Source organism: Lutra lutra, chromosome 16, assembly GCF_902655055.1.
Source record: "Lutra lutra chromosome 16, mLutLut1.2, whole genome shotgun sequence".
Taxonomy (NCBI): Eukaryota; Metazoa; Chordata; class Mammalia; order Carnivora; family Mustelidae; genus Lutra; species Lutra lutra.
In genome coordinates, this window is record NC_062293.1 from 14365720 (window position 1) to 14393610 (window position 27891).

General features: G+C 36.8%; 1 protein-coding gene across 4 annotated transcripts in view; it reads right to left on the bottom strand.

Annotated features, from left to right (window-relative positions):
• The window catches only part of CEP95 (centrosomal protein 95), a 41529-nt gene that overhangs the window by 10191 nt on the left and 3447 nt on the right, over nucleotides 1-27891 (bottom strand). For 2 of the 4 annotated variants that reach the window (XM_047708994.1, XM_047708995.1), the window contains exons 4-12: nucleotides 24677-24786; nucleotides 22075-22139; nucleotides 21047-21152; nucleotides 19105-19220; nucleotides 14077-14196; nucleotides 13327-13520; nucleotides 9959-10071; nucleotides 9668-9797; nucleotides 8925-9078 (exon numbers count right to left, since the gene is read on the bottom strand). In XM_047708994.1, coding sequence (XP_047564950.1) covers nucleotides 8925-9078; nucleotides 9668-9797; nucleotides 9959-10071; nucleotides 13327-13520; nucleotides 14077-14196; nucleotides 19105-19220; nucleotides 21047-21152; nucleotides 22075-22090 — 949 coding nt within the window. In that variant the 5' untranslated portion in view covers nucleotides 22091-22139; nucleotides 24677-24786. The remainder of the gene's footprint in view (nucleotides 1-8924; nucleotides 9079-9667; nucleotides 9798-9958; nucleotides 10072-13326; nucleotides 13521-14076; nucleotides 14197-19104; nucleotides 19221-21046; nucleotides 21153-22074; nucleotides 22140-24676; nucleotides 24787-27891) is intronic. The other 2 variants (XM_047708997.1, XM_047708996.1) reach the window with 2 other exon arrangements.

The window sequence follows — 27891 nt, forward strand, 5'->3', positions numbered from 1 at the left end:
AGCCCAATGCGGGGCTCGATCCCAGGACCCTGAGATCATGACCCGAGCTGAAGGCAGCGGCTTAACCCACTGAGCCACCCAGGCGCCCCTCAACAGAGATTTTTAAAGCATTAACAGAAACAAGTTGCAGAATAACACAGTATCATTTGTAAGTAAATATGAGCTGTTACCCTATAAAAACAGAAATGAGAAGGTTCCAGTTTAAGATGGCAATACAAAGGCTCCTGAATGCACCTCCTCCCACAGACACACTGAATCTACAGCTATACATGGAACAATTCCCTCAGAAGGGAATCCAGAAACTAGCTGGAAGACTCCTATACCTCAGGTGAACGAGAAACAAAGTGACACCGAAATGGGCCTTGGCACACGCTCAGGTGTCGGGAGCCGGTAGGAACAAAGGTGGCCGTTTGGACTATCACAAAGGTTTCAGACACCCGAGAGCTAGGGACAGGCACGACTCCTTCAAGCCTGGAAGAGTGGCTGTTTTACTTAGTGCACAGAGGCCAACAGAGACAGAAAAACGAAGAAAAAGAAGAATGCATTCTAAACAAAAGAATGAGATAAAGTCAGATAAACCTTAGTAAAACAGAGATAAGGACTCCAACTTGATGAAGACTTTAAAATGGTGGTCATAAACATGCTCACCAAGATCAGGAGAACCATCTGTGCGCAAAATGAGACTCTCAACAAACGGAAAACATAAAGTATCAAACAGTCACATAATTAAAAAATATAGTAACTAAACTGAAAAATTCAATACAGGGGATCAACAGACTAGATGAAGCAGAAGAAAATATTAGCAAACTCAAAAGACAGAACTGTGGAACTTATCTAGACAGAGGAGCAAAAAGAAAAATGAATAAAAAAGAGTGAAGATAGCTTAAGGGATTTGTGGGACACCAGCAAGTGGACCAATACATATACTATAAGGGTCCCAGGAGGAGAAGAGAGCAAACAAAGCCAGAAAGCCAATTCAAAGAAATAACGGCCAGAAACTCCCCTAACCTGGGCAAAGGAAACAGATATCCGGATCCAGGAAACCCAGAAACTTTCAAATAAGATGAATCCAAAGACCCCACACTAACATTCACTATAAATAAATAGTCAAATTTAATTTGAGAGAATCTTTTAAGTAACAAGAGAAAAACAACTTGTTATGTACAAGGGAACCCCCATACCACTATCCTTAGATTTTTCAGGTGAAGCTTTTCAGGCCCAAAGGGAATAGCACAATATATTCAAAGTGCTGAAAGAGAAAAACTGCCAAGAAAAGCTATTTGACTCAGCAAAATTGTCCTTTGGAACTGGAGAAATAGTTTTCCACACAAGCAAAAGCTGAAGCAGAATTCATTTACCCTAGAACAGCCTTACAAGAAATTTTTAAGATGCTTCTTTAAATAAGAGGGTGCTACTTAGTAATAGGAAAGCATATGAAAGTACAAATCTCACTAGCAAAGGTAAATATATATAGTTAGATTCAGAGAAGTCTAATGTAACTGGCGGGCAAATCACGTCTAAATCTAGCATGAAAGTTAAAAGACAAAAGTAGCAAAAATAACAATTTTTTAATGGCTACACAAGGTAAAATGATGTAAATTATGACATTAAGAATTAAGTATGGGAGCAAGAAGAGTAAAAATATAGAACTCCAGTATGCATTCTAATTTGTTATCAACTTAGAATACTAGAAGACGTTTTATATAGGCTTTAGGTTTTAGGTTTGCAAACCTACTATAGGTTTGCAAAAACCTTTAACAGATACACAAAAGATAAAGAAGACTGAGCATAGAGGAAATCATCAAATCACAAAGCAAGAGAACAGAGGAATTACAAAACAGCAACACTAAGCTGACACTTATTTTAAAAGTCAATGGACTAAATTTTCCAATCAAAAGAGAGTGGGCTAAATTGATAAAAAACCAGACACGACTACATGCTGACTGCAAGATTCAAACTTTAAGGACACACACAGTTTGAAAGTGAAGTAGGTATTTCACACAAATGGAAACCAAAAGCAAGCTATGGTAGCTATACTTCTATCAGACAAAACAGACTTTAAGACAGAGATTGTAACAAGAAACAAAGATCATTATATAATAAAAGGGACAAATCATAAAGAGTATGTAACATTTCTAAGTATGCACAAAACACAGGAGTATGTAGATATGTAAAGTGAATATTAATAAATCTAAAATAGAAAGGAGAAATAGTAATATGACACTTAACAGACACTTATAGACATTTACAGAATATTCTATCCCAAAGCAGCAGAATATACATTCTTCGCAAGCATACAGGAACATTCTCCAGGACCAATCATATGTTAGGCCATCAAACAAATCTTAATAAAGTTAAGAAGATTGAAATCATATCACGCATCTTTTCTGACACAATGGCATAAAATTAGAAAGCATTTACAAGAAAACTGGGAAATTCACAAATATATAAGGATTAAACAATATACTATTGAACTAGAAGGTCAAAGAAAAAAAAATCAAAGGAGAAATTTTAAAAAATCTTCAGATGGAAAAGGAAATAAAACATATCAAAAACTATGGGATGTAGTGGGCACCTGCGTGTCTCAGTCAGTTAAGTGTCCAACTCTTGATTTCAGCTCAGGTCATGATCTCAGGGTTGTGGGATCAAACCCTGCATAGGGCTCCATGCTGGGTGTGGAGCCTGTTTGGAATGCTCTCTCCCCTCTTTCCCTCTCACACCACCCCCTATTCACACAAGCCTGCTCTAAAATAAAACAACCCGTTTGTTTAATAAAACAGGCCAAAAAAAAAAAAAAAAAACCAACCCACCTATGGGATGTAGCAAAAGCAGTTCTAAGATAAATGCATATGTTAAAAAACAAGATATATGACACCTAAAGTACAAGCAACAAAATAAAAAAAATTAGTGTGACTACATCAAACTAGAAAGCTTCAGGAATGTGAAAAAATATTTGCAAATTACAGATCTGATAAAGGGTTAATATCCAAATATATATCCAAAATATATAAAGAACTCCTACAACTCAATAGCTAAAAGCCAAATAATCAAATTTAAAAATGGGACAGAGGAATGGAAGAGACATTTTTCCATAAAAGATTTACAAGTAGCCAACAGGTACATGAAGTGCTCAACACCACTCATCATTACAGAAATGCAAACTAAAGCTACAGTGGAATACCACTTTATTAGAATGTTAGAATGGCTGTTAGAATGGCTATCACCAAAAGACTAGAAATAAAAAGAGTTGGAGAGGCTATGGAGTAAAGAAAATCCTTGTGCACTGTTGGTAGAAATGTAAATTGGTACAGGCACCATAGAAAAGAGTATGGAAGTTCCTCAAAAAATTAAAAATATAATTTATCATATGATACAGCAATTTTATCTCCTGGAATATATTCAAGGAAAACGAAAACACTGGGGTACAGATTATCTGCTATCCCGTGTTCATAAAAGAATTTACAAGACTCAAGATATGAACACATTGTCTAACAATGGATGAATTATTCAGTCATAAAAAGGAAGAAAATCTGGGGTGCCTGGGTGGCTCAGTTGGTTACTTCGGCTCCAATCATGATCCCAGGGTCCTCAGATTGAGTCCTGCATCAGGCCCCTTGCTCAGTGGGGAGCTTACTTCTCCCTCTACCTGCTGCTCCCCCTGCTTGTGCTCTCTGGCAAATAAATAAATTCAATTAAAAAAAAGAAGAAAATCTGTCATTTGTGACAACATGGATATGGACCTTGAAAGAATTACTATATCATCTCACTTATATGTAGGGTCTACATGAGACCTGTAAGAAACCACTTATACTTGGAATCTTAAAAAAAAGGGGGGGGGGCAAACTCACACAAAAAAATATTGGATTACTGGTTACCAGAGGAAGGTGAGGGAGGAATTTGATGAAGGTGGTCAAAAGGTAAAAAATTTTAGTTATAAGATGAATTAGTACTAGGAATATAGTGTACAACATGATGACTATAGGTAACTCTGCCATATTTGAAAGTTATGGTAGATCTTTGGAGTTCTCAACACAAGGGAAAAATAAACTTGCTTTTTCTTGTATCTGTAGATAATGGATGTTGATTAGTTATTGGTAATCATTTCACAAGATATGTAAATCCAGTCATCATACGTACACATACACAGTGCTGTATATCAACTCTATCTCAATAAAATTGGAAGAAAAAAAGAGAAACAAGATCTCAACCCAACTTTACTCCTTAAGGGGACTAGGGAAAAAAAGAAAAAAAAAAGCAAAAGAAGCCCAAAGTTGTAAGAAAGGAAGTAACAATGATAAGAACAGAAATATGTGAAACAAACACCAAAAAAGGGGAAAAGACCAATGAAACTAACAGCTTGTTTTTAAAAGATAAAATAGAGATAAATCTTTGGCTAGACTTAATCATGGAAAAATTTTACTCAAATAAGTAAAACTAGAAATTAAAAAGGAGACATTACAACTAATAAAAACCACAGAAATACAAAGGATCATAAGCTACTATGAACAATTTTATGCCAACAAATCGGACAACCTATAAGAAATGGGTTAATTCCTAAAAACATCAAACCTACCAAGAATTAATCAGGAAGTAACAGAAATCTGAACAGACTAATTACAAATAAGATTATGTCAGTAGTCAAAAACCACCCAACAAACTAAAACGTCTAGGACCAGACAGCTTCACTGGTAAATTCTACCAAACATTTAAAGAAGAATTAATACCTGGAGCGCCTGGATGGCTCAGTGGGTTAAGCCTCTGCCTTCGGCTCAGGTCATGATCTCAGGGTCCTGGGATCGAGCCCCGCATCGGGCTCTCTGCTCAGCAGGGAGCCTGCTCCCCCCACAACCCCTGCCTCTGCCTGCCTCTCTGCCTATTATGATCTGTCATAAATAAATTTAAAAAAAAATCTTTAAAAAAAAAATGAAGGATTAATACCAATCCTTCTAAAATTCTTCCAAAAAAATGGAGGAGGAGGGAATAGCTCCAAACTCATTTTAGAAGGCCAGCATTACCCTGATACCAAAACTAGACAGGACAGCACAACAAAATTACAGGCATAATGATGAATACTGATGCAAAATAAATACGGATGAACATAGATGCAAAAATCTCAACAAAATATTAGCAAATGAATCCAACTGTGTGTACATGTGTGTGTATATGGATATATTTAAACATTTATTTTAGAGAGAGAAAGTATGTGTATGTGTATGTGCATGAGCAGGGGGAGAGGCAGAGGGAGAGAAGCAGACTCTGCTGAGCATGTAGCCCAATGCCTGGGTTGATCTCACTAGCCTGAGATCATGACCTGAGCCAAAAGCAAGAGTTGGACACTTAACCAACTGAGCCACCGAAACTCCCGTGAATTCAACCGTATAGTGAAAGAATCATGAACACCATCATGAAGTGGAATTTATTCCAATGCAAAGATGGTTCCACATCTACAAATCAGTGTGACTCGCCACATTAACAAAATGAAGGATAAACATATGATCATCTCAACAGATGTAGAGAAAGCATTTAACAAAATTCAACGTCCATTCAGGGTAAAAACTTTCAATAAACTGGGTATAAAGGGAATATACCTCAACATAATAAAGGCCATATTTGATAAGCCCACAGCTAACATTATGCTTAATGGTGAAAAGCTGAAAGTGTTTCTTCTAATTTCAGGAACATGACAAGGATGCCTACCTACTCTTACTGCTCTTATCCAACACAGTAGAGGAAGTCCTAGCCAGAGCAATTAGGTAAGAAAAAGAAATGAAAGGCATTCAAGGGCACCTGGCAGGCTCAGTTGTGGAGCATGTGACTTGATCTCAGGGTTGTGAGTTTGAGCCCCATGTTGAGTGTAGAGATTACTTAAAAATAAAGTCTTAAAAAAAAAAAAGGCATTGAAATTGAAAAAGAAAAAATAAAACTCTGTATTTGCAGATGACACTATAGTAGTTATAGAAAACGCTAAAGACCCTACCCAAAAACTGTTAGAATGAACAAACTCAGTAAAGTTGCAGGATATAAAAATCTGTATACAAAAATCAATTGCTTTTTTTTTTTTTAAGATTTTATTTATTTGACAGAGAGAGATCACAAGTAGATGGAGAGGCAGGCAGAGAGAGAGAGAGAGGGAAGCAGGCTCCCTGCTGAGCAGAGAGCCCGATGCGGGCCTCGATCCCAGGACCCTGAGATCATGACCTGAGCCGAAGGCAGCGGCTTAACCCACTGAGCCACCCAGGCGCCCATCAATTGCTTTTTATATGCTAAGAACTATATGCTAAGAGAAAACAATCCCATTTACAATTGCTTAAAAGATACTCAGCCATAAAAAAGAATAAATCTTCTCATTTGCAACATGGATGACCTAGAGAGTAGAATGCAAAGTTAAAAAAAAATCAGAAAGAGAAATGATTTCACCCACATGTGGAATTTAGAAACAAAAAAAGAAACAACAACAACAACAAAAAAACAGACTCAAATACAGAGAGCCGGTGGTTGCCAGAGGGGAGGTGGGTGGAGGATGGGTAAAAAAAGAGGAGATTAAGAGTATACTTATCTTGATAAGCACTGAGAAATGTACAGCATTATTATTGAATCATTATACTATATACCTTAAAGTAATTAACACTATATGTTAACTATAATTGAATGATAATTTAACAAAGAATAGAATACCTACAAATAAATTTAATCAAGAAAATAAAAGCCCTATATACTGAAACTATTTAAGACATTGATGAAAGAAGACACTAATAAATGGGAAGATATTCCATGCTCAAGGATTTAAAGAATTAATATTGTTAAAATGCCCAAACTACCCAAATTCATCTAGACTCAGTGTGATCCCTTCAAAATTCCAATGGTATTTTCACAGAAAGAGAACAATCACAGAATTGGTATGGAACCATAAAACACCCCAAATAGTCAAAGTGATCCTGAAAAAGAACAAAGCTGAAGGCATCACACTTTCTGATTTCAATCTGTATTACAAAGCTATACGGTCAAAACAATATAGTACTAGCACAAAAGACACATAGGATCAACGGAACAGAATACAGAGCCCAGAAATAAACCCACACATAAACGGTCAATTAATTTACTACAAGTGAGCCAAAAATATACAATGGGGAAAAGAGAGTCTCTTCAATAAATGGGACTGGGAAAACTGGACAGCCACATGCAAAAGAATGAAACTATAACCTATCTTATACCATATGCAAAAATCAACCAAAATGAATTAGAGATCTGAAAGTAAGATCTTTGAAACCATAAACTCCTAGAATAAGACAGCAGGTAAGCTACTTGACATTGCTCTTGGCAAAGATTTTTTTGGATTTGATACCAAAAGCAAAAATCAACAAATGGGACAATACTGAGCTTCTGCACAGCATAGGAAACTATCAACAAAATGAAAAGGCAACCTAACAGGAGAAAATATCTGCAAATCAGGTATCTGATATAGAATTAATATCCAAAATACATAAAGAACTCATACAACTCAATAGCAAAACAACAACAAAACCCCAAAACTATCCAATTAAAAATTGGGCAGAGAAACTGGATAGTTTCCCCCAGACAACCTACAAAGGGTCAAAAGGTACATAAAGGGGCTCCTGGGTGCCTCAGTGGGTTAAAGCCTCTGTCTTCGGCTCAGGTCATGATCCCAGGGTCCTGGGATCGAGCCCCGCAGGGCTCTCTCTCTCTCGGCCTTCTCTCTCGGCCTGCCTCTCTGCCTGCTTGTGATCTCTGTCTGTCAAATAAATAAATAAATCTTTAAAAAAAAAAAAAAGGTACATGAAGAGCTCAACATCACTAGTCATCATGGAAATCAAAATCAAAATCACAATGAGATGTCATCTTACAGGTTTAGAATAATGGCTATGATAAAAAAGACGAGAGATACTAAGAGTTGGAGAGAATGGAGAGAAAAGGGAACCCTTGTGCACTGGTAGGGGGAATGTAAATTGGTGCAGCCACTATGTAGTATAGTACAGATCCAGTGACACTACTTCTGGGTACCCAGTAGTGAAAAGAAATCACTACCTCTAAAAGATACATGCACCCCCATGTTCACTGCAGCATTATTTACAATAGCCAAGATAGAGAAGCAGCCTAAATGCCCATCTACAGATAAATGGATAAAGAAGAATACTTAAAAGAATATTATTCAGCCATAGGAAAAAAAAAGGAAATCCTGCCATCTGTGACAATATGGATGGGCCTTGAGGGCCTTATGCTAAGCGACATTAAGTTGGACAGAAAAAGACAAATAATGTATGATCTCATATATATGTGGAATCTAAAAAAACCAAACTCATAGATACAGAGTTGGTTGCCAGAGGTGGGCGTGAAAGTGGTCAAAAGGTACGAACTTTCAATTATAAATAAGTTCTGGAGATATAATGTCCAGTGTGGTGACTATGGTTAACATATTGTATATTTGGAAGTTGCAAAAAATCCCATCTTAAAAATTTTAAGAAAAAAACTTGTAACTATGTGAAGTGATAAATGTTAACTAACGTACTGAGGCAATCATTTATATCCATATCAATCAACCTATAAATAAATCATTATACTGTACACCTTCAGTGAATACGATGTATGTCAATTGTATCTGAATAAAATAACAAAATAAAAACGGATAAAAGATATAAACTTTGAGAGAGTTGTTTCTTTGAAGGTGGGGAAAAATGCACTGTGGGGAGGACAAAGGGGATTTCAACTCTTATTTTTAAATTCAAAAGGTGTAAAGCATATATAATTACTAGCATCTGCTTTTAGGTGGTGAAGATATAGGTATTATTATTTTTGCACCTTTTATGTATTTCTGAAATATTTAAAATAAGAAACCCAGTCATAAACAGATAGAAGTCCCTAAACGGATCCCTCGGACATCCTTATCCTGGCTTCTCTGGGATAAGTACCTGGCCTTCGCTTCTTCGGCCCATACTCCATGATGCTGTCACTGTGCTGAGACAGGGTTTCATCCTTCCTACTCTCCATCTCTTCGTTTCCAATACCGTCTTCTTCATAGTCAGTCTTATCTTTAATTCGATCACCCAGGGCACTTTTTAACATCTATTGAGAAAATACTTTTCAACATCTTTCACAGATTTCAGCAGAATACAAGTTGGAAAAGTAGAATCTTTAAAAAGCTTCTTCTCATAATTAGGTACTAATAACTTTCAGATGCTTATGCATATTTAGTTTTTGAAGGTATATATCAGTGCTATGGACTATTCAGTTTCAATAAACTTTATAGTAAATCACAAAAGGATTTAAAACATTTATTCAATGATACCCCCAAATTGTAATACTGGATTTGTGAGGATCAAGAGATCTAATTTTACACAAAATCTAATTTTATACCAAATCTGTCTCAGGTGTATCTAAAATAAAGATTTTAATGTAATCACTTAAATGATTAGTTTTCATCAGAATTAAGTAAAAATCAGGATAAATCCATACCAAATTTGGTTATATCATGAAAGGCTAAGTAAGAGATGACTTCTCATCCTATGTCCTACCTGCCTGATTTATGGAACATTTTCACAGTAACTAAGACATAACTAATTTTAGTGCCTTAGCTTAGCGTTCATCTTCAATTAGATCACTTAAATATTCACCAACTATGGCAAAGTCAATATAGATAAAAAATAAGACTTGCCCAATCTAGTTCAGAGAGCCGTTGAGAGAGTTTCTCAGAAACTGAATGTAATTCTTGTTCTGTTAACCTCTTTCTTGGTCTCTGGGAGAGGATTGAATCCCAGGATGAGACTGCAGGTCTGCTTTCATATCTGTAATAAAATGACCATGTGACATTTAAGTAGCCAAATGTGCTGTAATGCATGCTTTTAACAAGTATTTCATACTGGACTTCAGAGCTAAATCTGGAGAGTATACTCCCTTCTTCAAATGCCTTTGCAAAGGAACTGGAAACAGACTGCAATAATGTTACCTTTTTCCTTTGGGAAACTTCCTTGTCCTAGGGCCTTGGATCTGAGCTGAACACATTTCCTGTTTGCTATCTTTAGGCAACTTAGAAGTTAAGAGAACTTTATTATCTGAGTCCTATTAAAAACAAAAGAGAGTTGATTTGAAAAAGCTACAAAAGATGGCACATAGAAACATTTTTGGGGGGGGAGGACCTGTGGCACAAAGCTCAGTCCCTTTGTCTCCATGTTTAACTTTTTTTTTTTTTTTAAGTTTTTTCATTTATTTAAGTAATCTCTACACCCAACATTTGAGCCTGAGGCAGGGCTCAAACTCACAACCCTGAGATCAAGAGTTGCATGCTCTTCCACCCCTATTTTACTTTTTTAAAAACACATTTGTGGGGCGCCTGCGTGGCTCAGTGGGTTAAGGCCTCTACTTTCAGCTCAGGTCATGATCCCAGGGTCCTGGGATCAAGCCCTGCATCGGGCTCTCTGCTCAGCAGGGAGCCTGCCTCCCCGTCTCTCTGCCTGCCTCTCTGTCTACTTGTGATCTGTGTCTGTCAAATAAATAAATAAAATCTTTAAAAAAAAAACCAAAACACACATTTGTCAGGGTGCCTGGGTTGGCTCAGTTGGTTAGGTGTCTGACTCTTGATTTTGGCTCATATCGTCTCAGGGTCAGGAGACTGAGCCCCGCTTTAGGTTCCACACTGGGCATGGAGTCTGCTTAAGCTGCTCTCTCTCCCTCTTCCTCTGCTCCTCCCCTTCCACACCTTGCTCATGCTCACTCGCTCTCTCAAAAAAAAAAAAAAAAAAAAAAAAAATTGTCAAAATACTCTCTTGATCCTTAATACCAAAGGAATGGAAGAGCAATGTTTCTAAACTTGTACTCAGATAAAAACTGTGGGTCAGGAAGCCATTCAAATATAAAGGCAGGTGAGGTGTTCTCAAATATGAAAATTTAGGGGCTACAGCTACACGTGGGCAATGAAAAAAATGAATAAATCACAAGTGTATTAAAATCATTCTCTTTGGTATTAAGAAGTCAACAGAAACTGTCCAAAATTGAAATAAAGATAAAATCTTCTAAAATATGAATATAAACTCAATGTTTTTAACAATTTCTTTTTCAAAAATTTATTTTATTTATTTATTTGAGAGAGAGCAGGGTGCAAGTGTGCAGGGGGTGGGGGGATGCAGTGGGGAAGGGACAGAGGGAAAGGGAAAGAAATCCCCAAGCAGACTCCCCACTGAGTGCAGAGCCCGATGTGGGGCTTGATCCTAGGCCCCAAGATGATGATCTGAACTGAAGGCAGACGAGCCACCCAGGCACCTCATTTAATAATTTATTTCTTAATCTCAGAGGAAATCTTATGAAGAAGCATTTGGTGTTTAAGAATCTCTCAATTTCACTTACGTTTCTCTTCTACCAAAGTAAAATTAAACACTTCTTAGTAAATAACAACTATAATACAATCACATTTTAAAAATTTTTATTGAAGTTTAAATGTCCTGGTCAAGTATTATTTCAAAATGAATATTCCCACTTACATGCCACTCAGGTTAGGAAATAGAATATTATCAGCAATCAAAAGCTCTACCATCCTCCCCTAAAACTCTCCCAAGTGTAACCATTAACCTATAATCCCTTTTATCTATCCACCCTCCTATCTGAAATAGATGCACAGAATGTTTCAAAGAATATAGCCACCTAATGCTAATGATCTTTATTTCATCTTTGCACTTTTTATGCACTGTTTGAATTTTTAATAACGCGAATGTATCATTGTTTACAAATTTACCTTTTGCATATCCCTAGCTGTTCATTTCTAGGATAGGGACAGGATAACTTTACAAAAAGGGATTTTTGGGGTGCCTGGGTGGCTCAGTTGGTTACGCGGCTGCCTTCGGCTCGGGTCATGATCCTGGGATCGAGCCCCGCATAGGGCTCCCTGCTCAGCAGAGAGTCTGCTTCTCCCTCTCCCTCTGCCTGCTGCTCTGACTACTTGTACTCTCTATCTGTCAAATAAATAAATAAAATCTTAAAAACAATACAAAACAAACAAACAAAAAAACCAAAAAGGGATTTTTTTTTTTTTCAAAGAAGAGTGGAAGCAAATAGGCCAAGGTATTAATAGCAGTTCACACTGTAATAGGAATATGAATGAGTGTTCCTCATACTTTTTTTTTCTTAAGATTTTATTATTTGTTAGGGTGAGACAGAGACAGAGTATGTACGTGTGCACAAGCAGGGGGGATTAGCAGGCAGAGTGAGAAGCAGGCTCCCTGCTGGGCAAGGAGCCTGACGCAGGACTTGATCTGAGGACCCTAGGATCATGACCTGAACCGAAGGCAGACATTTAACTGACCCAGGCATCCCTTCCCCCCCCCTTTTTTTTAAGATTTTATTTATTTATTTGAGAGAGAGAATGCACAAGCAGGGACAGAGGCAGAGGGAGAGAGAAAGGGAGAAGCAGACTCTCCACTGAACAGGGAGCCGGACGTGGGGCTCAATCTCAGAACTCTGAGATTATGACCCCAAGCTGAAGGCAGACGCTTACCAACTGACCCATCCAGGTGCCCCTATAGTTTCTTATACTTACAAAAGTTTAAGTGATTTAACTAAGGACATAGAATATGGGTTCTAAAACCAGAATACCAAGTTCAAATCCTGACTCTACAGTTGCTGTGTACGACCTGAGACAAAATATTCAATCTCTTTATATCAGCTTGCCCATGGGAAATAAAAATCATACCTACCCCATAGCTACTGTGAGGAGTAGATTATTTAATACCTGTATAATATCTACAACTGTGCATGACACAAAATAAACACATAATGCACATTAGCTTTTAATATTAGCCTTTTTTTATAAACATATATTTTTATCCCCAGGGGTACAGGTCTGTGAATCGCCAGGTTTACACACTTCACAGCACTCACCATAGCATATACCCTCCCCAATGTCCATAATCCCACCCCCCCTCTCCCAAACCCCCTCCCCCCAGCAATCCTCAGTTGGTTTTGTGAGATTAAGAGTCACTTATGTTTGTCTCCCTCCCAATCTCATCTTGTTTCATTTACTCTTCTCCTACCCCCTTGACCCCCCATGTTGCATCTCTTCTCCCTCATATCAGGGAGATCATATGATAGTTGTCTTTCTCCGATTGACTGATTTCGCTAAGCATGATACCCTCTAGTTCCATCAATATTAGCCTTTTTATACAATCATCCCTACTGCCTTAGAGTCAGAACATGTAGATAAACACAGAGGTAAAATTTCAGAAGTACGGTGTTCTAATTAGCGGTGTATCCCTGACTACTATTCTAGCAGAGACCTCCTTAAATCTAGAGACTTCTATCTAATTATAAGCAAGCTTTTCCACTTACCACAGAAAATGCTGTGTCCTCTCCAGTAGAATTCATGGCAGGGGAGATGTGACTTGAACGCAAGTATTCCTTTCCTATGGGACAGGGTGCTCGAGGCTCTGAAGGGTGGTATGGTGGATGTAAAGGAATAGCTGATCGAATAGGCTCCCCTAGCTTCCTAGCACTTGGAATCACATCCACAGAAGGAATTTCCACTGGTTGGCAAAAATAAAGTGGACAATAAGATGAAACTCTAAGAAATACATCATTTAATATATACACATACCTATAGATACTAAAAACCAAACTGATTTGAAGAATAGCTACATAAATTATGGTTCGTCCAAGGTTATAAAACTTGTTAGACATTAACAATGATTTTATGTAATACTAAGTAAAATCCCAGAGAGAATAGTAAGAAATGAGAATATTTTTCGAATTACTGTATTTTATCATTCCCTAATAATCTGAAGACCACCAACTCATATATTAATGTATTAGAGACTCATACTGTACTAAAGTCTTTAAGAAAACGTTAGATAATAAAGTGGATGTAAAACATGCAACCAAAAAACATTTTAAGAAATCAGAGCTTATAACTAATAGCAAACATTTACAGATATGATCATGTAAAGCCAAAAAGAATCATATAAAGTATAGAGCAACATTTTCATGTTTACATTTAGTTGTAAAAAGGCTAATAGCAACAGAAATTGTTCCAGGAACTAACTATTGTTTCTAACTCACTAACAACACACTACTACTACTCACTGTCTTCAACAAAGGATGTTCTGTTCTTGGACAAAAAACTAGATAAGGGAGGGTGCAACGCTTCTTCATACGATACGGCTGAGGCTTTTTTGGACTGCATTTCATTAGGGCCTTCGGCACCTAGAAAAGAAAATATTAAAGGTAGAATTTTTTTGTTGCTGAATTATTATACTAAAAAACAAGAATTCTGTACCCAGAGGATAAAAATCTCATAAATGACAATCATTGAACTGTGTCTGATTGCTCAAACTACCCATTACTTTTAGTAACTACGAGAGAGGAAGATCTAGAACCACTAATACAAATTAAAAGTAAAGATTTATATCATACTACTTTTCTTTAGAAAAACAAGTGCAACAAAAACAGAAAAAAGATCAAAAGAACAGAACAGAGAGCCCAGAAATAAACCCATGCTTATATGGTCAATTAATCTACAACAAAGGAGGTAAGAATATACGATGGGAAAATAGTCTCTTCAATAAATGATGTAGGAAAGTAGACAGCTACATGCAAAAGAGTGAAACTGGAGTACTTCAACACACCATACACAAAAATTACTGCAAAATGTATTATACAACTAAATGTGAGACATGAAATTATAAAACTTCCCCAAGAAAACACAGGCAAGTAATCTTTTTGACATCAGCTTTGGTAACATTTTTCTGACAGGTCTCCTCAGGCAAGGGAAATAAAAGCAAAAATAAACTATTGGGACTATACCAAAATAAAAAGCTTCTGCACAGCGAAGGAAACCATCAACAAAGTGAAAAGGCAAACTACTGAACAGAAGAAGACACTTGCAAGTTATATGTCTGATAAAGGATTAATACCCAAAATATATTTTTTAAAAAATGATGTAACTCAACACACCAGAAAAACCCAGATTAAAAAATGGGCACAGGCCCTGAATAGACGTTTTCCCACAGAAAACATACAGATGGCCAACAGACACAAGAAAAGGTGCTCAACATCACTAATTATCAAGGGAAATGCAAATCAAAATCGTAATGAGCTACCACCTTATAACTGTCAGAATGGCTATACTGACAAAGACAAGAAATAACAAGCACTAACAAAGATGTGAAGAGAAAGGAACTCTTGTGCACTGTTGATGGAAACGGAAATTGGTACAGCCACTACGGAAAACAGTATGAAGGTTCCTCAACAAAGTAAAAATAGAAATACCACATGATTCAGTAATTCCACTACCGTGTATTTACCCAAAAAAAAAAACCCCACTAATTTGAAAAGACATGTGCATCCCAATTGCAGTACTTATAATAGCCAAGATAGGGAAATAACCCAAGTGTCCACTGATAAATGAAGATGTGGTGTACACGTATGCACACACGTGCGCACGCACACACACACACACACACACACACATTATTTCATCATAGAAAAGAATGAGACCTTGCCATTTACAACATGGAGAGATTTAGGGAGTATGATGCTAAGTGAAATAAGTCAGAGAAAGACAAGTACAATTTCATGTACATATGGAATCTAAAAAACAAAGCAAATGAACAAGCAACAAAAGAAACAGATCCACAAACACAGAGAACTGATGGTTTCTATACAGGAGGAAGTAGGGAGAATGGGTAAATGGGTAAAGTAGAGTGAAAGGTATACAGGCTTCCAGTTATGGAATGACTAAGTCACAGGGATGAAAGGTACAACAGAAGGAATATAGTCAATGGTATTATAATAATGTGTGATGACAAATGGTAGCTATACTTGTGGTGAGAATAGCATAACATGTAGTAGCCAAATCACTATGTTGTACAACTGAAACTAATGTAATATTGTATGTCAACTATGCTTCAATTAAAAAAATTACTAATATGTACTCCATGATTACATTTGAAAAGATACACACATGAGATACACATTTATGTATCTGTAAGGAAAGAAATCAAAATGTTAACAGTGGTTTTCTGTAGGTCAGGGGTTGGCAAACCATGGGCCAACGTCCAAATCTGACCCACCAACTGTTTTTGTAATAAAAAAAAAAAAGCTGTTTCAAGATTTTAAGTAATCTCTACATCCAATGTAAGGCTTGAACTCACAACCCCAAGATCAAGAGTCACACACACTACTGACTGAGCCAGTCAGAACCACTGTAAATAGCGTTACTGAAACACACTCACATACAAAGAGGTGCTAGAATTGCAGGACACTGTTATGGGGATACATCTCTGAGCTAGGAATCTTGGCTGATACCATCATAAAAAGATTTATAGGTCAAATTGTTTTGTCTAATTTTTAAATGCTTAATATTTTTAATCAGCTTTATAGTATTACACACAGAGCTGTATTAAAATATTTCTGAATATCCACTTTGTTCCTTCGGAAACTATACAGTACACGTACTCTTCACTAACAAAGTGGATTTAGGACTCCCCCCTCTCCAAATGACTACTTATGTCTTCTTCAATTTAATGAAAGACTTCACCATAAACTTATTCCTCACTTTGAAGGTATGTGTACTCTCCAATCTCACGGTTACCAAATGATCAACAGACATAATCACTACAAACAGAAATATTCACCTTGCACAGATCCCAAACTCCATGCAATTTATTCCAAGACACTGTGTATTTTAAAATTTCTGACATTCATTTTGTCTTTTAAAAGCCAGCAAAGACATCGTTTTGGGCTTTTCTTTTCCACAATCCAGTGCAACATGGCATTTTCATATCAAAATGTTTAAAAATATGTCCATCTCCCTCCATAACTTCTTATTTCACATGAAGAGCATCTGAGATCTAATGTTCAAAATTCATTAAGATTGTCCACAATTTCTCTACTACCCAAAATGAATTTGTCATCAGCTTGACCCCAGGCTAATTCACTCTTACCTAGGTCCACTTTTTCTTTAGTTTCTTGGATGACCAAGAAACTCAATCTCTTTATTTCTGAAATTTCTCCTAAAATCTCATGTTTAGTTACCATCTGGAACTTTTGTCAGACTGAAAATGACACACTCAAATCTCTCCCCATAATTTTTAGATTGTTTTAAGGACATAGTGTTTTATTACTGGGAAGATTCTGAACTTGTCTACTATAAGCATTAATAAAATTCAATTATATAAGTATACCTATATGATAAATATATATAACATTTCATTAAAAAGGAGGGGGTGGCCCTGGTAGGAAAAAATGGCTGAAGATGGTCAAAAGGTACAAATTTCTAGTTAAATAAGTAAGGGGAACACAGTATACAAGTAGGACAGATCTTAAAAGTTATCATCTCAAGAAAAAAAGAATTTCAACTCCCTGGTGACAAATGTTAGCTAGACCTATGTCATGATCACTTCACAATATATGTAAACATAAAATCATTAGGTTGTACATCTGAAACTAACAATGTTACATGTCAATTTTACCTGAATTAAAAAAATGATTCACAGCCTAGGAATTGAAGTCTAAATAGACACCCACGAATGTATATGGTGACAGTTACCTAATAACTTAGATCCAAATATAAGAGGAAGTTACCATAGCCCTTTATGACCTCAAGCCCAAATACCTTATCCTAGCTTTTCTTTCAACCTTTCCTTTTGCCTTAACTATTCATTATAATCTGAATAGTTAAAATCTGAAAATAATTCACTTTTTACAGATGCAACCTTTTTATGTGGTAGTTGCTATCACAGAACACCATTTCTAAAATCACCATCCCTTCCACCTTCTGTCAATCCATCGGACTCTCTTCCTTCTAGAAACATTATCACCTACACTTCACTCTGGTCATTCCCTTACTTTGCTCCTCCCAGTAGCAAGTACGTCTTTAGTCTACTGTCTAACCTTACAGACATAGGTTCTTTGAGCATTAATTCCTTGGAATTCAATGTTTACTCTTTGGAATAAAAGTATTAATGCTGAAAGGGATTTCAGAGATGGTTTGTTGAATTCTCTGATTTAACACATTAAGAAACTGAGGCTCAAGAAAGACAAGGGCCTTGTCCAAAGTCACAAAGCCAGTAGCAGAGTCTGCATAAAAATTTGGCCACTTGATTCCCAACTTAATATAATTAGTTCCTCTCTAGCATTCCTATTCTACCATTAAAAAACCCCTCACAACTTATTGTGTGCCTGGTGTTTTGCAAAGTTTTGGAATACTAAGATAAATATGAATGATTTTACTATATACTTCACTTATTTGTCTTATTTGTTGGCTGCCTCCACAAGTAGAATGTAAGCTCCCCAAGGGAAGGGATTTGTGTCTCTTTTGGTTACCACTCTAACACAGGGAAGGCACTAAATATTTGCTAAATGAATATAATGTGGCTACTGTCCCTGAAACGCAGTGTACCTAATATACATACTCAAAGTTAACGATGCAACATGGGAATGCTATTACCAAAATAAGAACACAGGGCCGCACCGTAGAAATACAGAACCTTAGAACCTGAGTGAGACACATGGGGGAGGCTGGGCTTTGTAGGGTGAATTTGCCAGGAATAGAAAGGAAGGAAGAGCGCACCCCAGTAGAAGAAACAATATGATGCCAGTAAAAGAGCATGTCAATTAAGGTAGGCAGGACAGGGAATGGGATGTTGGGAGGACAGCAAAGTGGGAGGCTCAAAAGGGGTCTAAGAGATATTCAGATTTACTGTATACGAGCAGCAGACTATTAGAAATGTGGCCTGATGCCTGGCAGAAAAATTGCCACTGGATATACAGACTTGATGGCTGAAACCATGAAAGGAGTGTGTCACCCAGTTTAAGAAACTACACTTAGGTAATCTGAATGTTGCATCCAGAAGTCTCTTCCCAGAGTATCAAGTCCCACATATTACATGACAAACTTGCATCCACCTGTTTGCCCATGGCCTATGACTCCTACTTGACTGATTTCAGGTAACTGTTCACATTTAGGATAATCGTGGTATGCTCTTGGAAATTCAATTCTATCGAGTTACAGCTCTCTCTATTCTTCTCAACTATAAACATTCCTAAGTATAACTATTATATTTTCATAGATATATGTTGAATAACAATAACTGTCATCTAACAACTTACCATTACTTCTGAGAGAAAAGGTGTGTGCCGTGTCTCCCAGTCTAATTATTTCACCGGTGGATTCTGTTTCATCTCCATCCCAAGAGGGGCCCAAAGCCTCAGATGACAAGGAGCACCTGAAAGAGTTCCCTTACTTACTTGGGGCCCAGCCTAAACAGAGGGCCCCTCCCGAGAAGGACCCTGAGAGCTCTTCCAAACAGTCTGCCTATGGGTATTCAGACTATTCACTGTTATGTGCAGAAGAAGGGCAAGACACTCTCTTCTACTGCTTATCACTTCTTGCTGCTTGTCTGTTTTGTTTTGACATATATCAGTCAAGGATTAAAAGTGTCAAGGATTAAATGTGTAGGAGAATACACACACACAGAGAACAATAAATATTGGATACTCTAAGGGTGTGCGAGTGGAGTCTGGGTAGGGTATTAATTTCGAACTAAATATTCTTGTGTTGTTTCACTTTTGCACTTTAAAAAAAAATCTAATAATAAAAAATAAAGTCAGGGGCACCTGGGTGGCTCAGTGGGTTAAGCCTCTGCCTTTGGCTCAGGTCATGATCTCAGGGTCCTGGGATCGAGTCTCTCTGCTTGGCAGGGAGCCTGCTTCCTCCTCTCTCTCTCTCTGCCTGCCTCTCTGCCTACTTGTGATTTCTGTCAAATAAATAAATAAATAAATAAATCTTTAATAATAATAATAATAATAAAGTCAGGAAATTCATCTTTTGGTGGTCTCCTTCAAGACATATTTTCCACAATGTACTATACGTAAAAGCAAAGCGCTGCCTGTGATTTTCAAATCAGAGCAACTCCATTAAAAAAAAATGGAGAATCAGATATTTAAAACAAAGTCATACCATCATATTCAACCTCTAGTTATAACTACCATCAAACCTGTAATGACATTGTATTTTTTCTATAAAAGTCACAGAAATTCTAAACTCTGATATTTGCTGGGGTGCATGGGTGGCTCAGTTGGTTAAGCGGCTGCTTTTGGCTCCAGTCGTGATTCCAGAGTCCTGGGATCGAGCCTGCTTCTCCCTCTCCTTTTCCCTGCTGCCCTGCCTACTTATACTATCTCCATGTCAAATAAATAAAACCTTAAAAAATAAATAAATGAATGAATGAATAAATAAAATAAACTCTGATATTTGTTAACAATACTGATTTGAGGGTGCAGTAACCCAATATTTTATACTGCCAGTGAATGTATAAACCATCACATTTTAGAAAGCGACTGCTTTTAATAGCCTTATAATATTCATTCTCTTTGAGTTTAAAGAATGGCATAAAGAGTAAAGAATAGATAGATTACAGAATAGATAAAAGTATGTATCACATTTTTAAAAACCATAAAAAACACAGGAACAACCGCCTCCAATTTAGAGGAGTGCTTTAGCCAATTATGAAGCACACAGATGAATGGTCTGTTATATGGTGATTAAAAATTATTACAAAAATTTTAACAACTTGAAGACTACTGATGTGTAAAACTTTAAAATGCAAAAAGCAAAAATTATATAAACAATATGACTAAATCCAAAAAAACCCCAAAATAGTAAAAAAAACAAACAAACTAAAGTATAACAAAACATCAACAGTACTTATTCAGTTTGAATAGCAGAGTTCATCTTTTTTTTTTCTGCTTGTTTTTTATTTCTCTGTACTTTCCAAGTTTTCTATAAGGAACATAAACTGTTTTGATGACCTAGGGAAAAATTTAAAAATAAGTAGGTGCTTAATACTGAGAATTAAGTACATACAACTCATGGTTCTTAAAACTCACTCAGGAAGGTTTAAAATATGAGAAGGTAGTAAAATTTTTACACTAGTTTTTTGTTTTTTGTTTTGTTTGTTGCTGCTATTCTGGTATATTGTGTGCCATTTCAATTCTTAGTAGAAAAAAAGCATAATTTGCTATCATTAAATTCATAGACACTGAGTGCTACCTCTCAAAAGAAACCCTTTTCCATGATGACTTGGATTCCTTAGTACTTTCTGGCTCTTCCAAAAGTTCTCCTTGATGGGATTCTTTAAAACTCTGTCCAGTTTCACCTGTTTAGAATAGACAAAAACAGTATCAAAATCCCCCAAATTAATAATGCTATTTTTATACTGTGGTAGGTAGGTAAGAACAGTAAGGCACCCTCATTCTCTCCTGGTAAACTGGGCTCTTGTGAACATGAAATTAGAAAAAAACAAATCATCACCTGTGATGAGCATATTACTTGGGTAACAAAGAAACAACAAAAGTGTTTCTTTAAAAGCAGGGTCTGCAGTTGTATTAGCAGTGTTTTATTTTCAGCTAGGTGGTAGGTTCATTCTCTATTGTTTGTAAACACCTTTCTATCTGTAAGGAATGTCTGAGGTAAGAGGACTAGGTTGCGGCTTCAGAACAACATGACTGTGTTAGCCTACCTCAGGCTCCAAAACTATCACTCCCCTAACCTAAGAGTAAGACTACTTCAAGGATTCAATGGAATTTTCCTTAAGATGATCACTCTTTTCTTCTACCCCATCAGGGAAATAGACTTTCACCAGTGACAGGAACTCACTAGCAAGGTAATTTCAGGAGGTATGTGGGTGAACCTCCTATGATACATTTCTAGAGATTCCTTCTTTGAACATCCACCTTCATTTTTTTCTATTGCTATATTCAACAAACGTTTTAATAATATTAGTTAACATTCATTGTGCATTTACTCAATTACTCAAGCTTGGCTCAGTTCTAAACTGAGAGCTAAACTTATGCATATCTACTTATTCGACCTTCACTATAGCCATGAAAGAATTTCAGATGAGAAAACTGAGGCTTTGAGAGCTTCAAACAATGAGGGGCATAATGCAGCACTGACTCAAGACCTCCTTTCAAATTCTTTGTCCTTACAGTTTAAGTAAGCGATAATGCTAGCTCAGGTAACAGGAAAAAGTTGCTCTGTATACCTGATAAGACTCATGATAATAAAGATTTACTTCCCATTATTAACTGGCATTTTGAAGAATCTGCTCAGCTCTAGGTAATATTGCCATATCAAGTTGGACCTGCAAAGGTGAGAATCAGACTTTAGAAAACACTGCCCAACTCAGGTACTACCACACAGGGAGGCCCCATCTGTGCAACTCCCTCCTAGCAGCCCTAAGTTCACCGCATTCTACTGACCTCCCCTTGAAATATCCCTTCTCTCCCCCTGCCTCAGCATTTCACTATTACCAGACTCACATGTAAGTATCTTTCAGTTCTGTGCTCCTCTCTCCATCCCCACAGCCCTATCCATGACCAAGCCATTATCGTCCCTCTCCTACTTACAATCAAGTACTGCATTGGAAAAACTGCTGCTGTCAGTGTAAAATTTTAAATTAATCTCCACCTAAAGGTAGTTTTCTACCTCTTAATCTTGCTGCTAAAATGACTAGAGCATCAAAATACCTACTGATAACCTGAATTAGGTGAGTCACAGAGCATCAAAATACTACTGATAACCTGAATTAGGTGAGTTTCACATGTCTTTCACTCTCCCCCAATTCTCCTATAATGTTTTTATTGTAGAAGAGTCCCTATTTATCCATAGGGGATATGTTCCAAGATCCCCAGAGAATGCCTGAAACCATGGATAGTACTGAACACTATATATACACTTTTTCCTGCACCTAGACAAAGTTTAGCTTCTAAATTAGGCACATTAAGATAAACAATAGCTAATAATAAAATAGAACAATTACAACAATATACTACAACAGTAGTTATAAAAATGTGGTCGCTTGGGGCGCCTGAGTGGCTCAGTGGGTTAAGCCTCTGCCTTTGGCTCAGGTCATGATCTCAGGGTCCTGGGATGGAGCCCATCGGGCTCTCTGCTCAGCAGGGAGCCTGTTTCCCCTCTCTCTCTCTGCCTGCTGCTCTCCCTACTTGTGATCTCTTTGTCAAACGAATAAATAAAATCTTAAAAAAAAAAATGTCAGGCGCCTGGGTGGCTCAGTTGGTTAAGCCACTGCCTTCTGCTCAGGTCATGATCTCTGAGTCCTGGGATCAAGTCCTGCATTGGGCTCCCAGCTCTGCAGGGAGTCTGCTTCTCCCTCTGACCTTCTCTGCTCTCATGCTCTCTCTCACTCTCTCTCTAGTCTCTTAAAAAAAAAAAAATGTGGTCTCTCTGTCAAAATATCTTATTGTACTGTACTCACCCTTCTTGTGAAGATGTGGGATGATAAAATACCTACGTGATGAGATGAAGTGAGTAAATGACGAGGCACTGCAATACAGCATTTGGCTATTATGACCTTCTGACAATATGTCAGGAGGATCATCTGCTTCTGGACAGAAGATGACTGCAAGTAACTGAAACTGCAGAAAGTAAACTGCATATCTGGGGGGACAATTCTATGTATTTATGGCTGTCTTCCTGACTTGAGTATAAGTGTGAGAGCAATACACATGGCATGCAATTTTGAAACCTCCCAGGGTACGTGGGCTGGTACATATTGAACATTCATTAAACCTCAAATACTCCACATTTAGAACATTCAAAGTTTTTGAAGTAAGTATCTTGTGTGGCAATTTTTTCCTTCCTACATATGCTTTTAAATCTTTTCAGCAATAGAGATAAAAGGTAGAAAACTATCTCTAAAGAGTTTAAGGTTAATTTCAAATGTTATAATCACAGTACAGGTCTCACCATCAACCATGTGAGAAGAATAATAAGCCTACCCAAATTTTTGTCTTCATTCATATTAGAATTTATGTTGGTTGCTACTGCTGCTGAAAACATGCTGGATAACTTCAAAATAGTAAATCCATTCTTACATGGGTCATATATTCCTCTAATCATGACATAGAGCATTTTTTACTCAACCAATCTCAAACCACTATGGTTCTTTGTTTTCTTTTCAATAACATTGCAGTAAAGACCTTTAAGCACCCTTCTTTTATATTATACTTCCTTAGGATAAATTCTTAGGAATTAGATAAATTGAGCCAAGATAATACAGAGCTTTTATATATTGCTGATCCACTTTAAATAACCATAAGCCTTTTGGAAAATAAATGGCACTATTAATCTGTATATTACCATTAAAAACCATAAAATAAAACTTCACACAACAAATTGTTACAATTTGGGAAACTGGATTACCGGAAGACTAAAATAAAATGTTCAGGCTGTCACAAACCTAAACATAGGTTAAAGACAAAACAAAAACGAAAACAAAAAACCACACATTACAATTCCTGTTAATGCTTTAGCAAAATCCAAATTTGTAACAAAAATAGCAGTTCTGACAGAAGAAATTATAGTCAATAATGTCATGCAATAATAGGACAATAGGCAATTTTGGCCAGAATTTAGCTATCATAGATTAGCTTTAAAGTAATTTATAAGCAATAACCACAATTGACAAAGGACATGGTGCCAGTCTAGGAGAGTTTTCTCAACACAAAGAACAGTAAGAATTGAGATTTAATTTATGATTAAATTTACCAGGTATACGCATTAGTGTTTCCTATGAAGAAAAACAGGCAAAAAGAAAAAAAGGCAAAAAGGGACAGGATGTAGAATATAAACCAAATCAAATTTCTATTTTTAACTTACTTTTCTCATGAGATGTCTCACTGATGTGTTCTGTAAGATACTCCAGCAACCCATCAAATATTTCTAGCAGATTCTTAATAGATTCTTTATCTCCTCTCACTATATTTCTCCTAAACACAGAATAAAGAGCTAATTAAAAATATTAACCAAGAAATTGAAAGCCTCATAATTTTGAACATGAATATACCACCATGTACTGTTCAAGATAAAAGAATTATAAGTCAGGAAAAACAATAATATAAATAATAAAAACATGAATTTTCTTTCTTTCTTTCTTTTTTTTAGAAGATTTTATTTACTCACTTGAGAGAGTGAAAGAGCACAAAAGCAGGGTTGAGGGGCAGAGGAGGAGCAGACTCCTTGCTGAGGGAGGGATGTAGGCTTCTACCCAGGACCTAGTATCATGATCTGAGCCAAAGGAAGACGCTTAACTGACTGAGCCATCCAGGCACCCAAAAACCTAAATTTTCTGATGGCTGATTATATTTGAAGAAACAAAGAAAGCAGCCTTGAATATAACCTTTGATAATTGGCTATCCTTTCCTTTATCAAACAAACAAAGCAAGTGGACTTAAGAAAACATCCCCTAGTAACATGTATACCAATATATAAAGCATCTAAGCAGAATTTATTAGGCTAGCAAAAAAAAAATGCCAGGAGAGAACACAGTTTCAGATTGTGAGATCCTACTTCTAGATGGTAGCTTGTTCTGAAGATAATAGTAGCAGAGTAATATAAAAAACTTGTTGGGATACTTTTGCCAGGAATCCCTCATTTTTTCTATTTGTTAACTTCTGTTCATTTTGTATGCATCATGTCATTTTCTTAATTAGAAATTGCCAGTGCATACAAACTTCCAGTTTGTATAACTCTATATACAGTTTGTGTAACTTCGTTATAAAACAAGTCACAGAGAAAAAGGCAAAAGAAATAATGTCAATAATACTGTAATTAGCATTGTATTGTGACAGATGGTAACTACACTAATCAACAGTCAATACTTGTATAATACACAGAACTGTTGGATCACTATGTTGTACACATGAAACCAACATAACTTTGCAAGTCAACTACACTTCAATAATAAATAAATACTGAAATAATAAATAGACTATCCATGCATATAAAACCTTTTTTTTTTTTAAAGATTTTATTTATTTGACAGACAGAGATCACAAGTAGGCAGAGAGGCAGGCAGAGAGGAAGAAGTAGGCTCCCTACTGAGCAGAGAGCCCGATGCAGGGCTCAATCCCAGGATCCTGGGATCATGACCTGAGCCGAAGGCAGAGGCTTTTTAACCCACTGAGCCACCCAGGCGCCCCTATAAAACACCTTTTTCATCTCACCCTCACCCCCCACCTTCTCCAGTCTAATCTCCCACCAATCCACTTTACACCCAGAAGTTAATCTTTTAAACAATCCTTAGCACAATACCTGGCCCATAATAATTTTTATAAACGCTTAAAATTGAAATATTGACAAGAAATGGGTGGTAAACAGCATGGCAAACTGGCATGCTAGTGTCACCTAAAATGGACTCTAATCAACATAAGGTATGGACGGAATTTAACTGAGACACTTGGATTGTCCTTCGGGAGAACATGCCTGCATTCTCAGTTCAAACCAGAAGTTCAAAACCAGAAAGGGAGAGTCAAATGGAAATTTGGCATTTGAGAGAATCTAGCCATTCAAAACTTCATGATGCAAAACAAACCTAAACCAGAATGTGATGTTCAACAAAACTACTAGTACAGATGGACAACATGTGACAATTTTTTTTTCTGTTTAAAACAAACAAAAATCTTGTTCTTAAGCCTTATGTTTTCTGACTTAACAAGATACACAAGTATACCCAAGGGCATACTCATAACTTCTCAGTTGCCAGGATGGGAGCATCCTCTGCCAACCCAGCAACTAAGACCGCCCGCCAGAATGCAGTGCTTCGTGGTACAGGAGATACTGCTTTAAACAGAACACAAGGAGTAAAAAGATGCTTTGCTGTATACCAGAAGAGGTAAGCAGTTTTGCAACTTTTCATGGGGCAGGTTTGAGTTGTCAGGAGTAGCTCTGCATTAAAAAGTTATATATGCAGATACAACCTTGCTACAGTAGGTTTAAAAAGCACAAATACCAGAAATTGCCCTATCAAGTGATAATTCCAAATTGCAAAAAGAACAGGAAAACCCTTGGATTATCCTTCAAATGAATTATCTCCAAACAAATTTACCACAGTCACCCAGAACTGCACTCAAAAATTTAAGCCAGAGTATTTTCCTAAAAGTTCGTCATCAATATTAAATTGAGAGATGTAAATGACCTATTCTGATTAACATTTCTCTCTCTTAACTGTCAAAGAACAAACCAATAGTGTAAGCCTTCTCTTAGGGATTCAAATATAGTTTCAAACCCACAGATTCCCTCTCTTCCTTAGCCTGGAATAATTTACTGAAATAATCCTGTCTTATTATATAAAATATAAAGATTTATAAATATATTTAGTAAATTTGGCTTTAGAATACAAGTATGATATACTTACTTTGGAAAAAAAAGTTCACAATTTAGTTTTACTTATTTTGAATAGACAATATATTAATGGATTAAAATTCAGAAAGTGCAGGGTGCCTAGGTGGCTCTGTCAGTTAAGCATCTGATTCCTGATTTTGGGCCTCAGGTACTGATCTCAGGTTTGAGATCAAGCTTCAGGTCAGGCTCCACACTGGGCGTGGAGCATGCTGAAGACTTTCTCTCCTCTCCCTCTGCCCCCTCCTTGCATTTGTACACCCATATTTTTGTCCTCTGCACAAAATGAAATAAAAACAAAAAGTTAAAATTCAAAAGTAGTGCAAAGCATAGATATGAAATCTCATCCCACCCTCACTCCTGTAGCCACTGAAGTTCCTCTTATTGGAAGCAATCAGTATTATAGGTTTCTTGCACCGCTTTGAAAGAGTCCTTTTGCCAGCAATCAACTGCATATTTACTCTCCTCACCTTTGTTTTCTACAAGTAGCACCATACTCTGCACATTCTTCTGACACTATATACACTGAAACTGTTGCACTAACATGAAACATTTTACATAATAGCATCATCAAAAATCTTTCACATGGGCAGTGTAATTCCATGTATGGAGCAACCATAACGTATTTAACCTGTCCCTATTTAGTGGACATTTAGATGTTGCTGATTTTACCTACTACAAACAAGCAGCATATT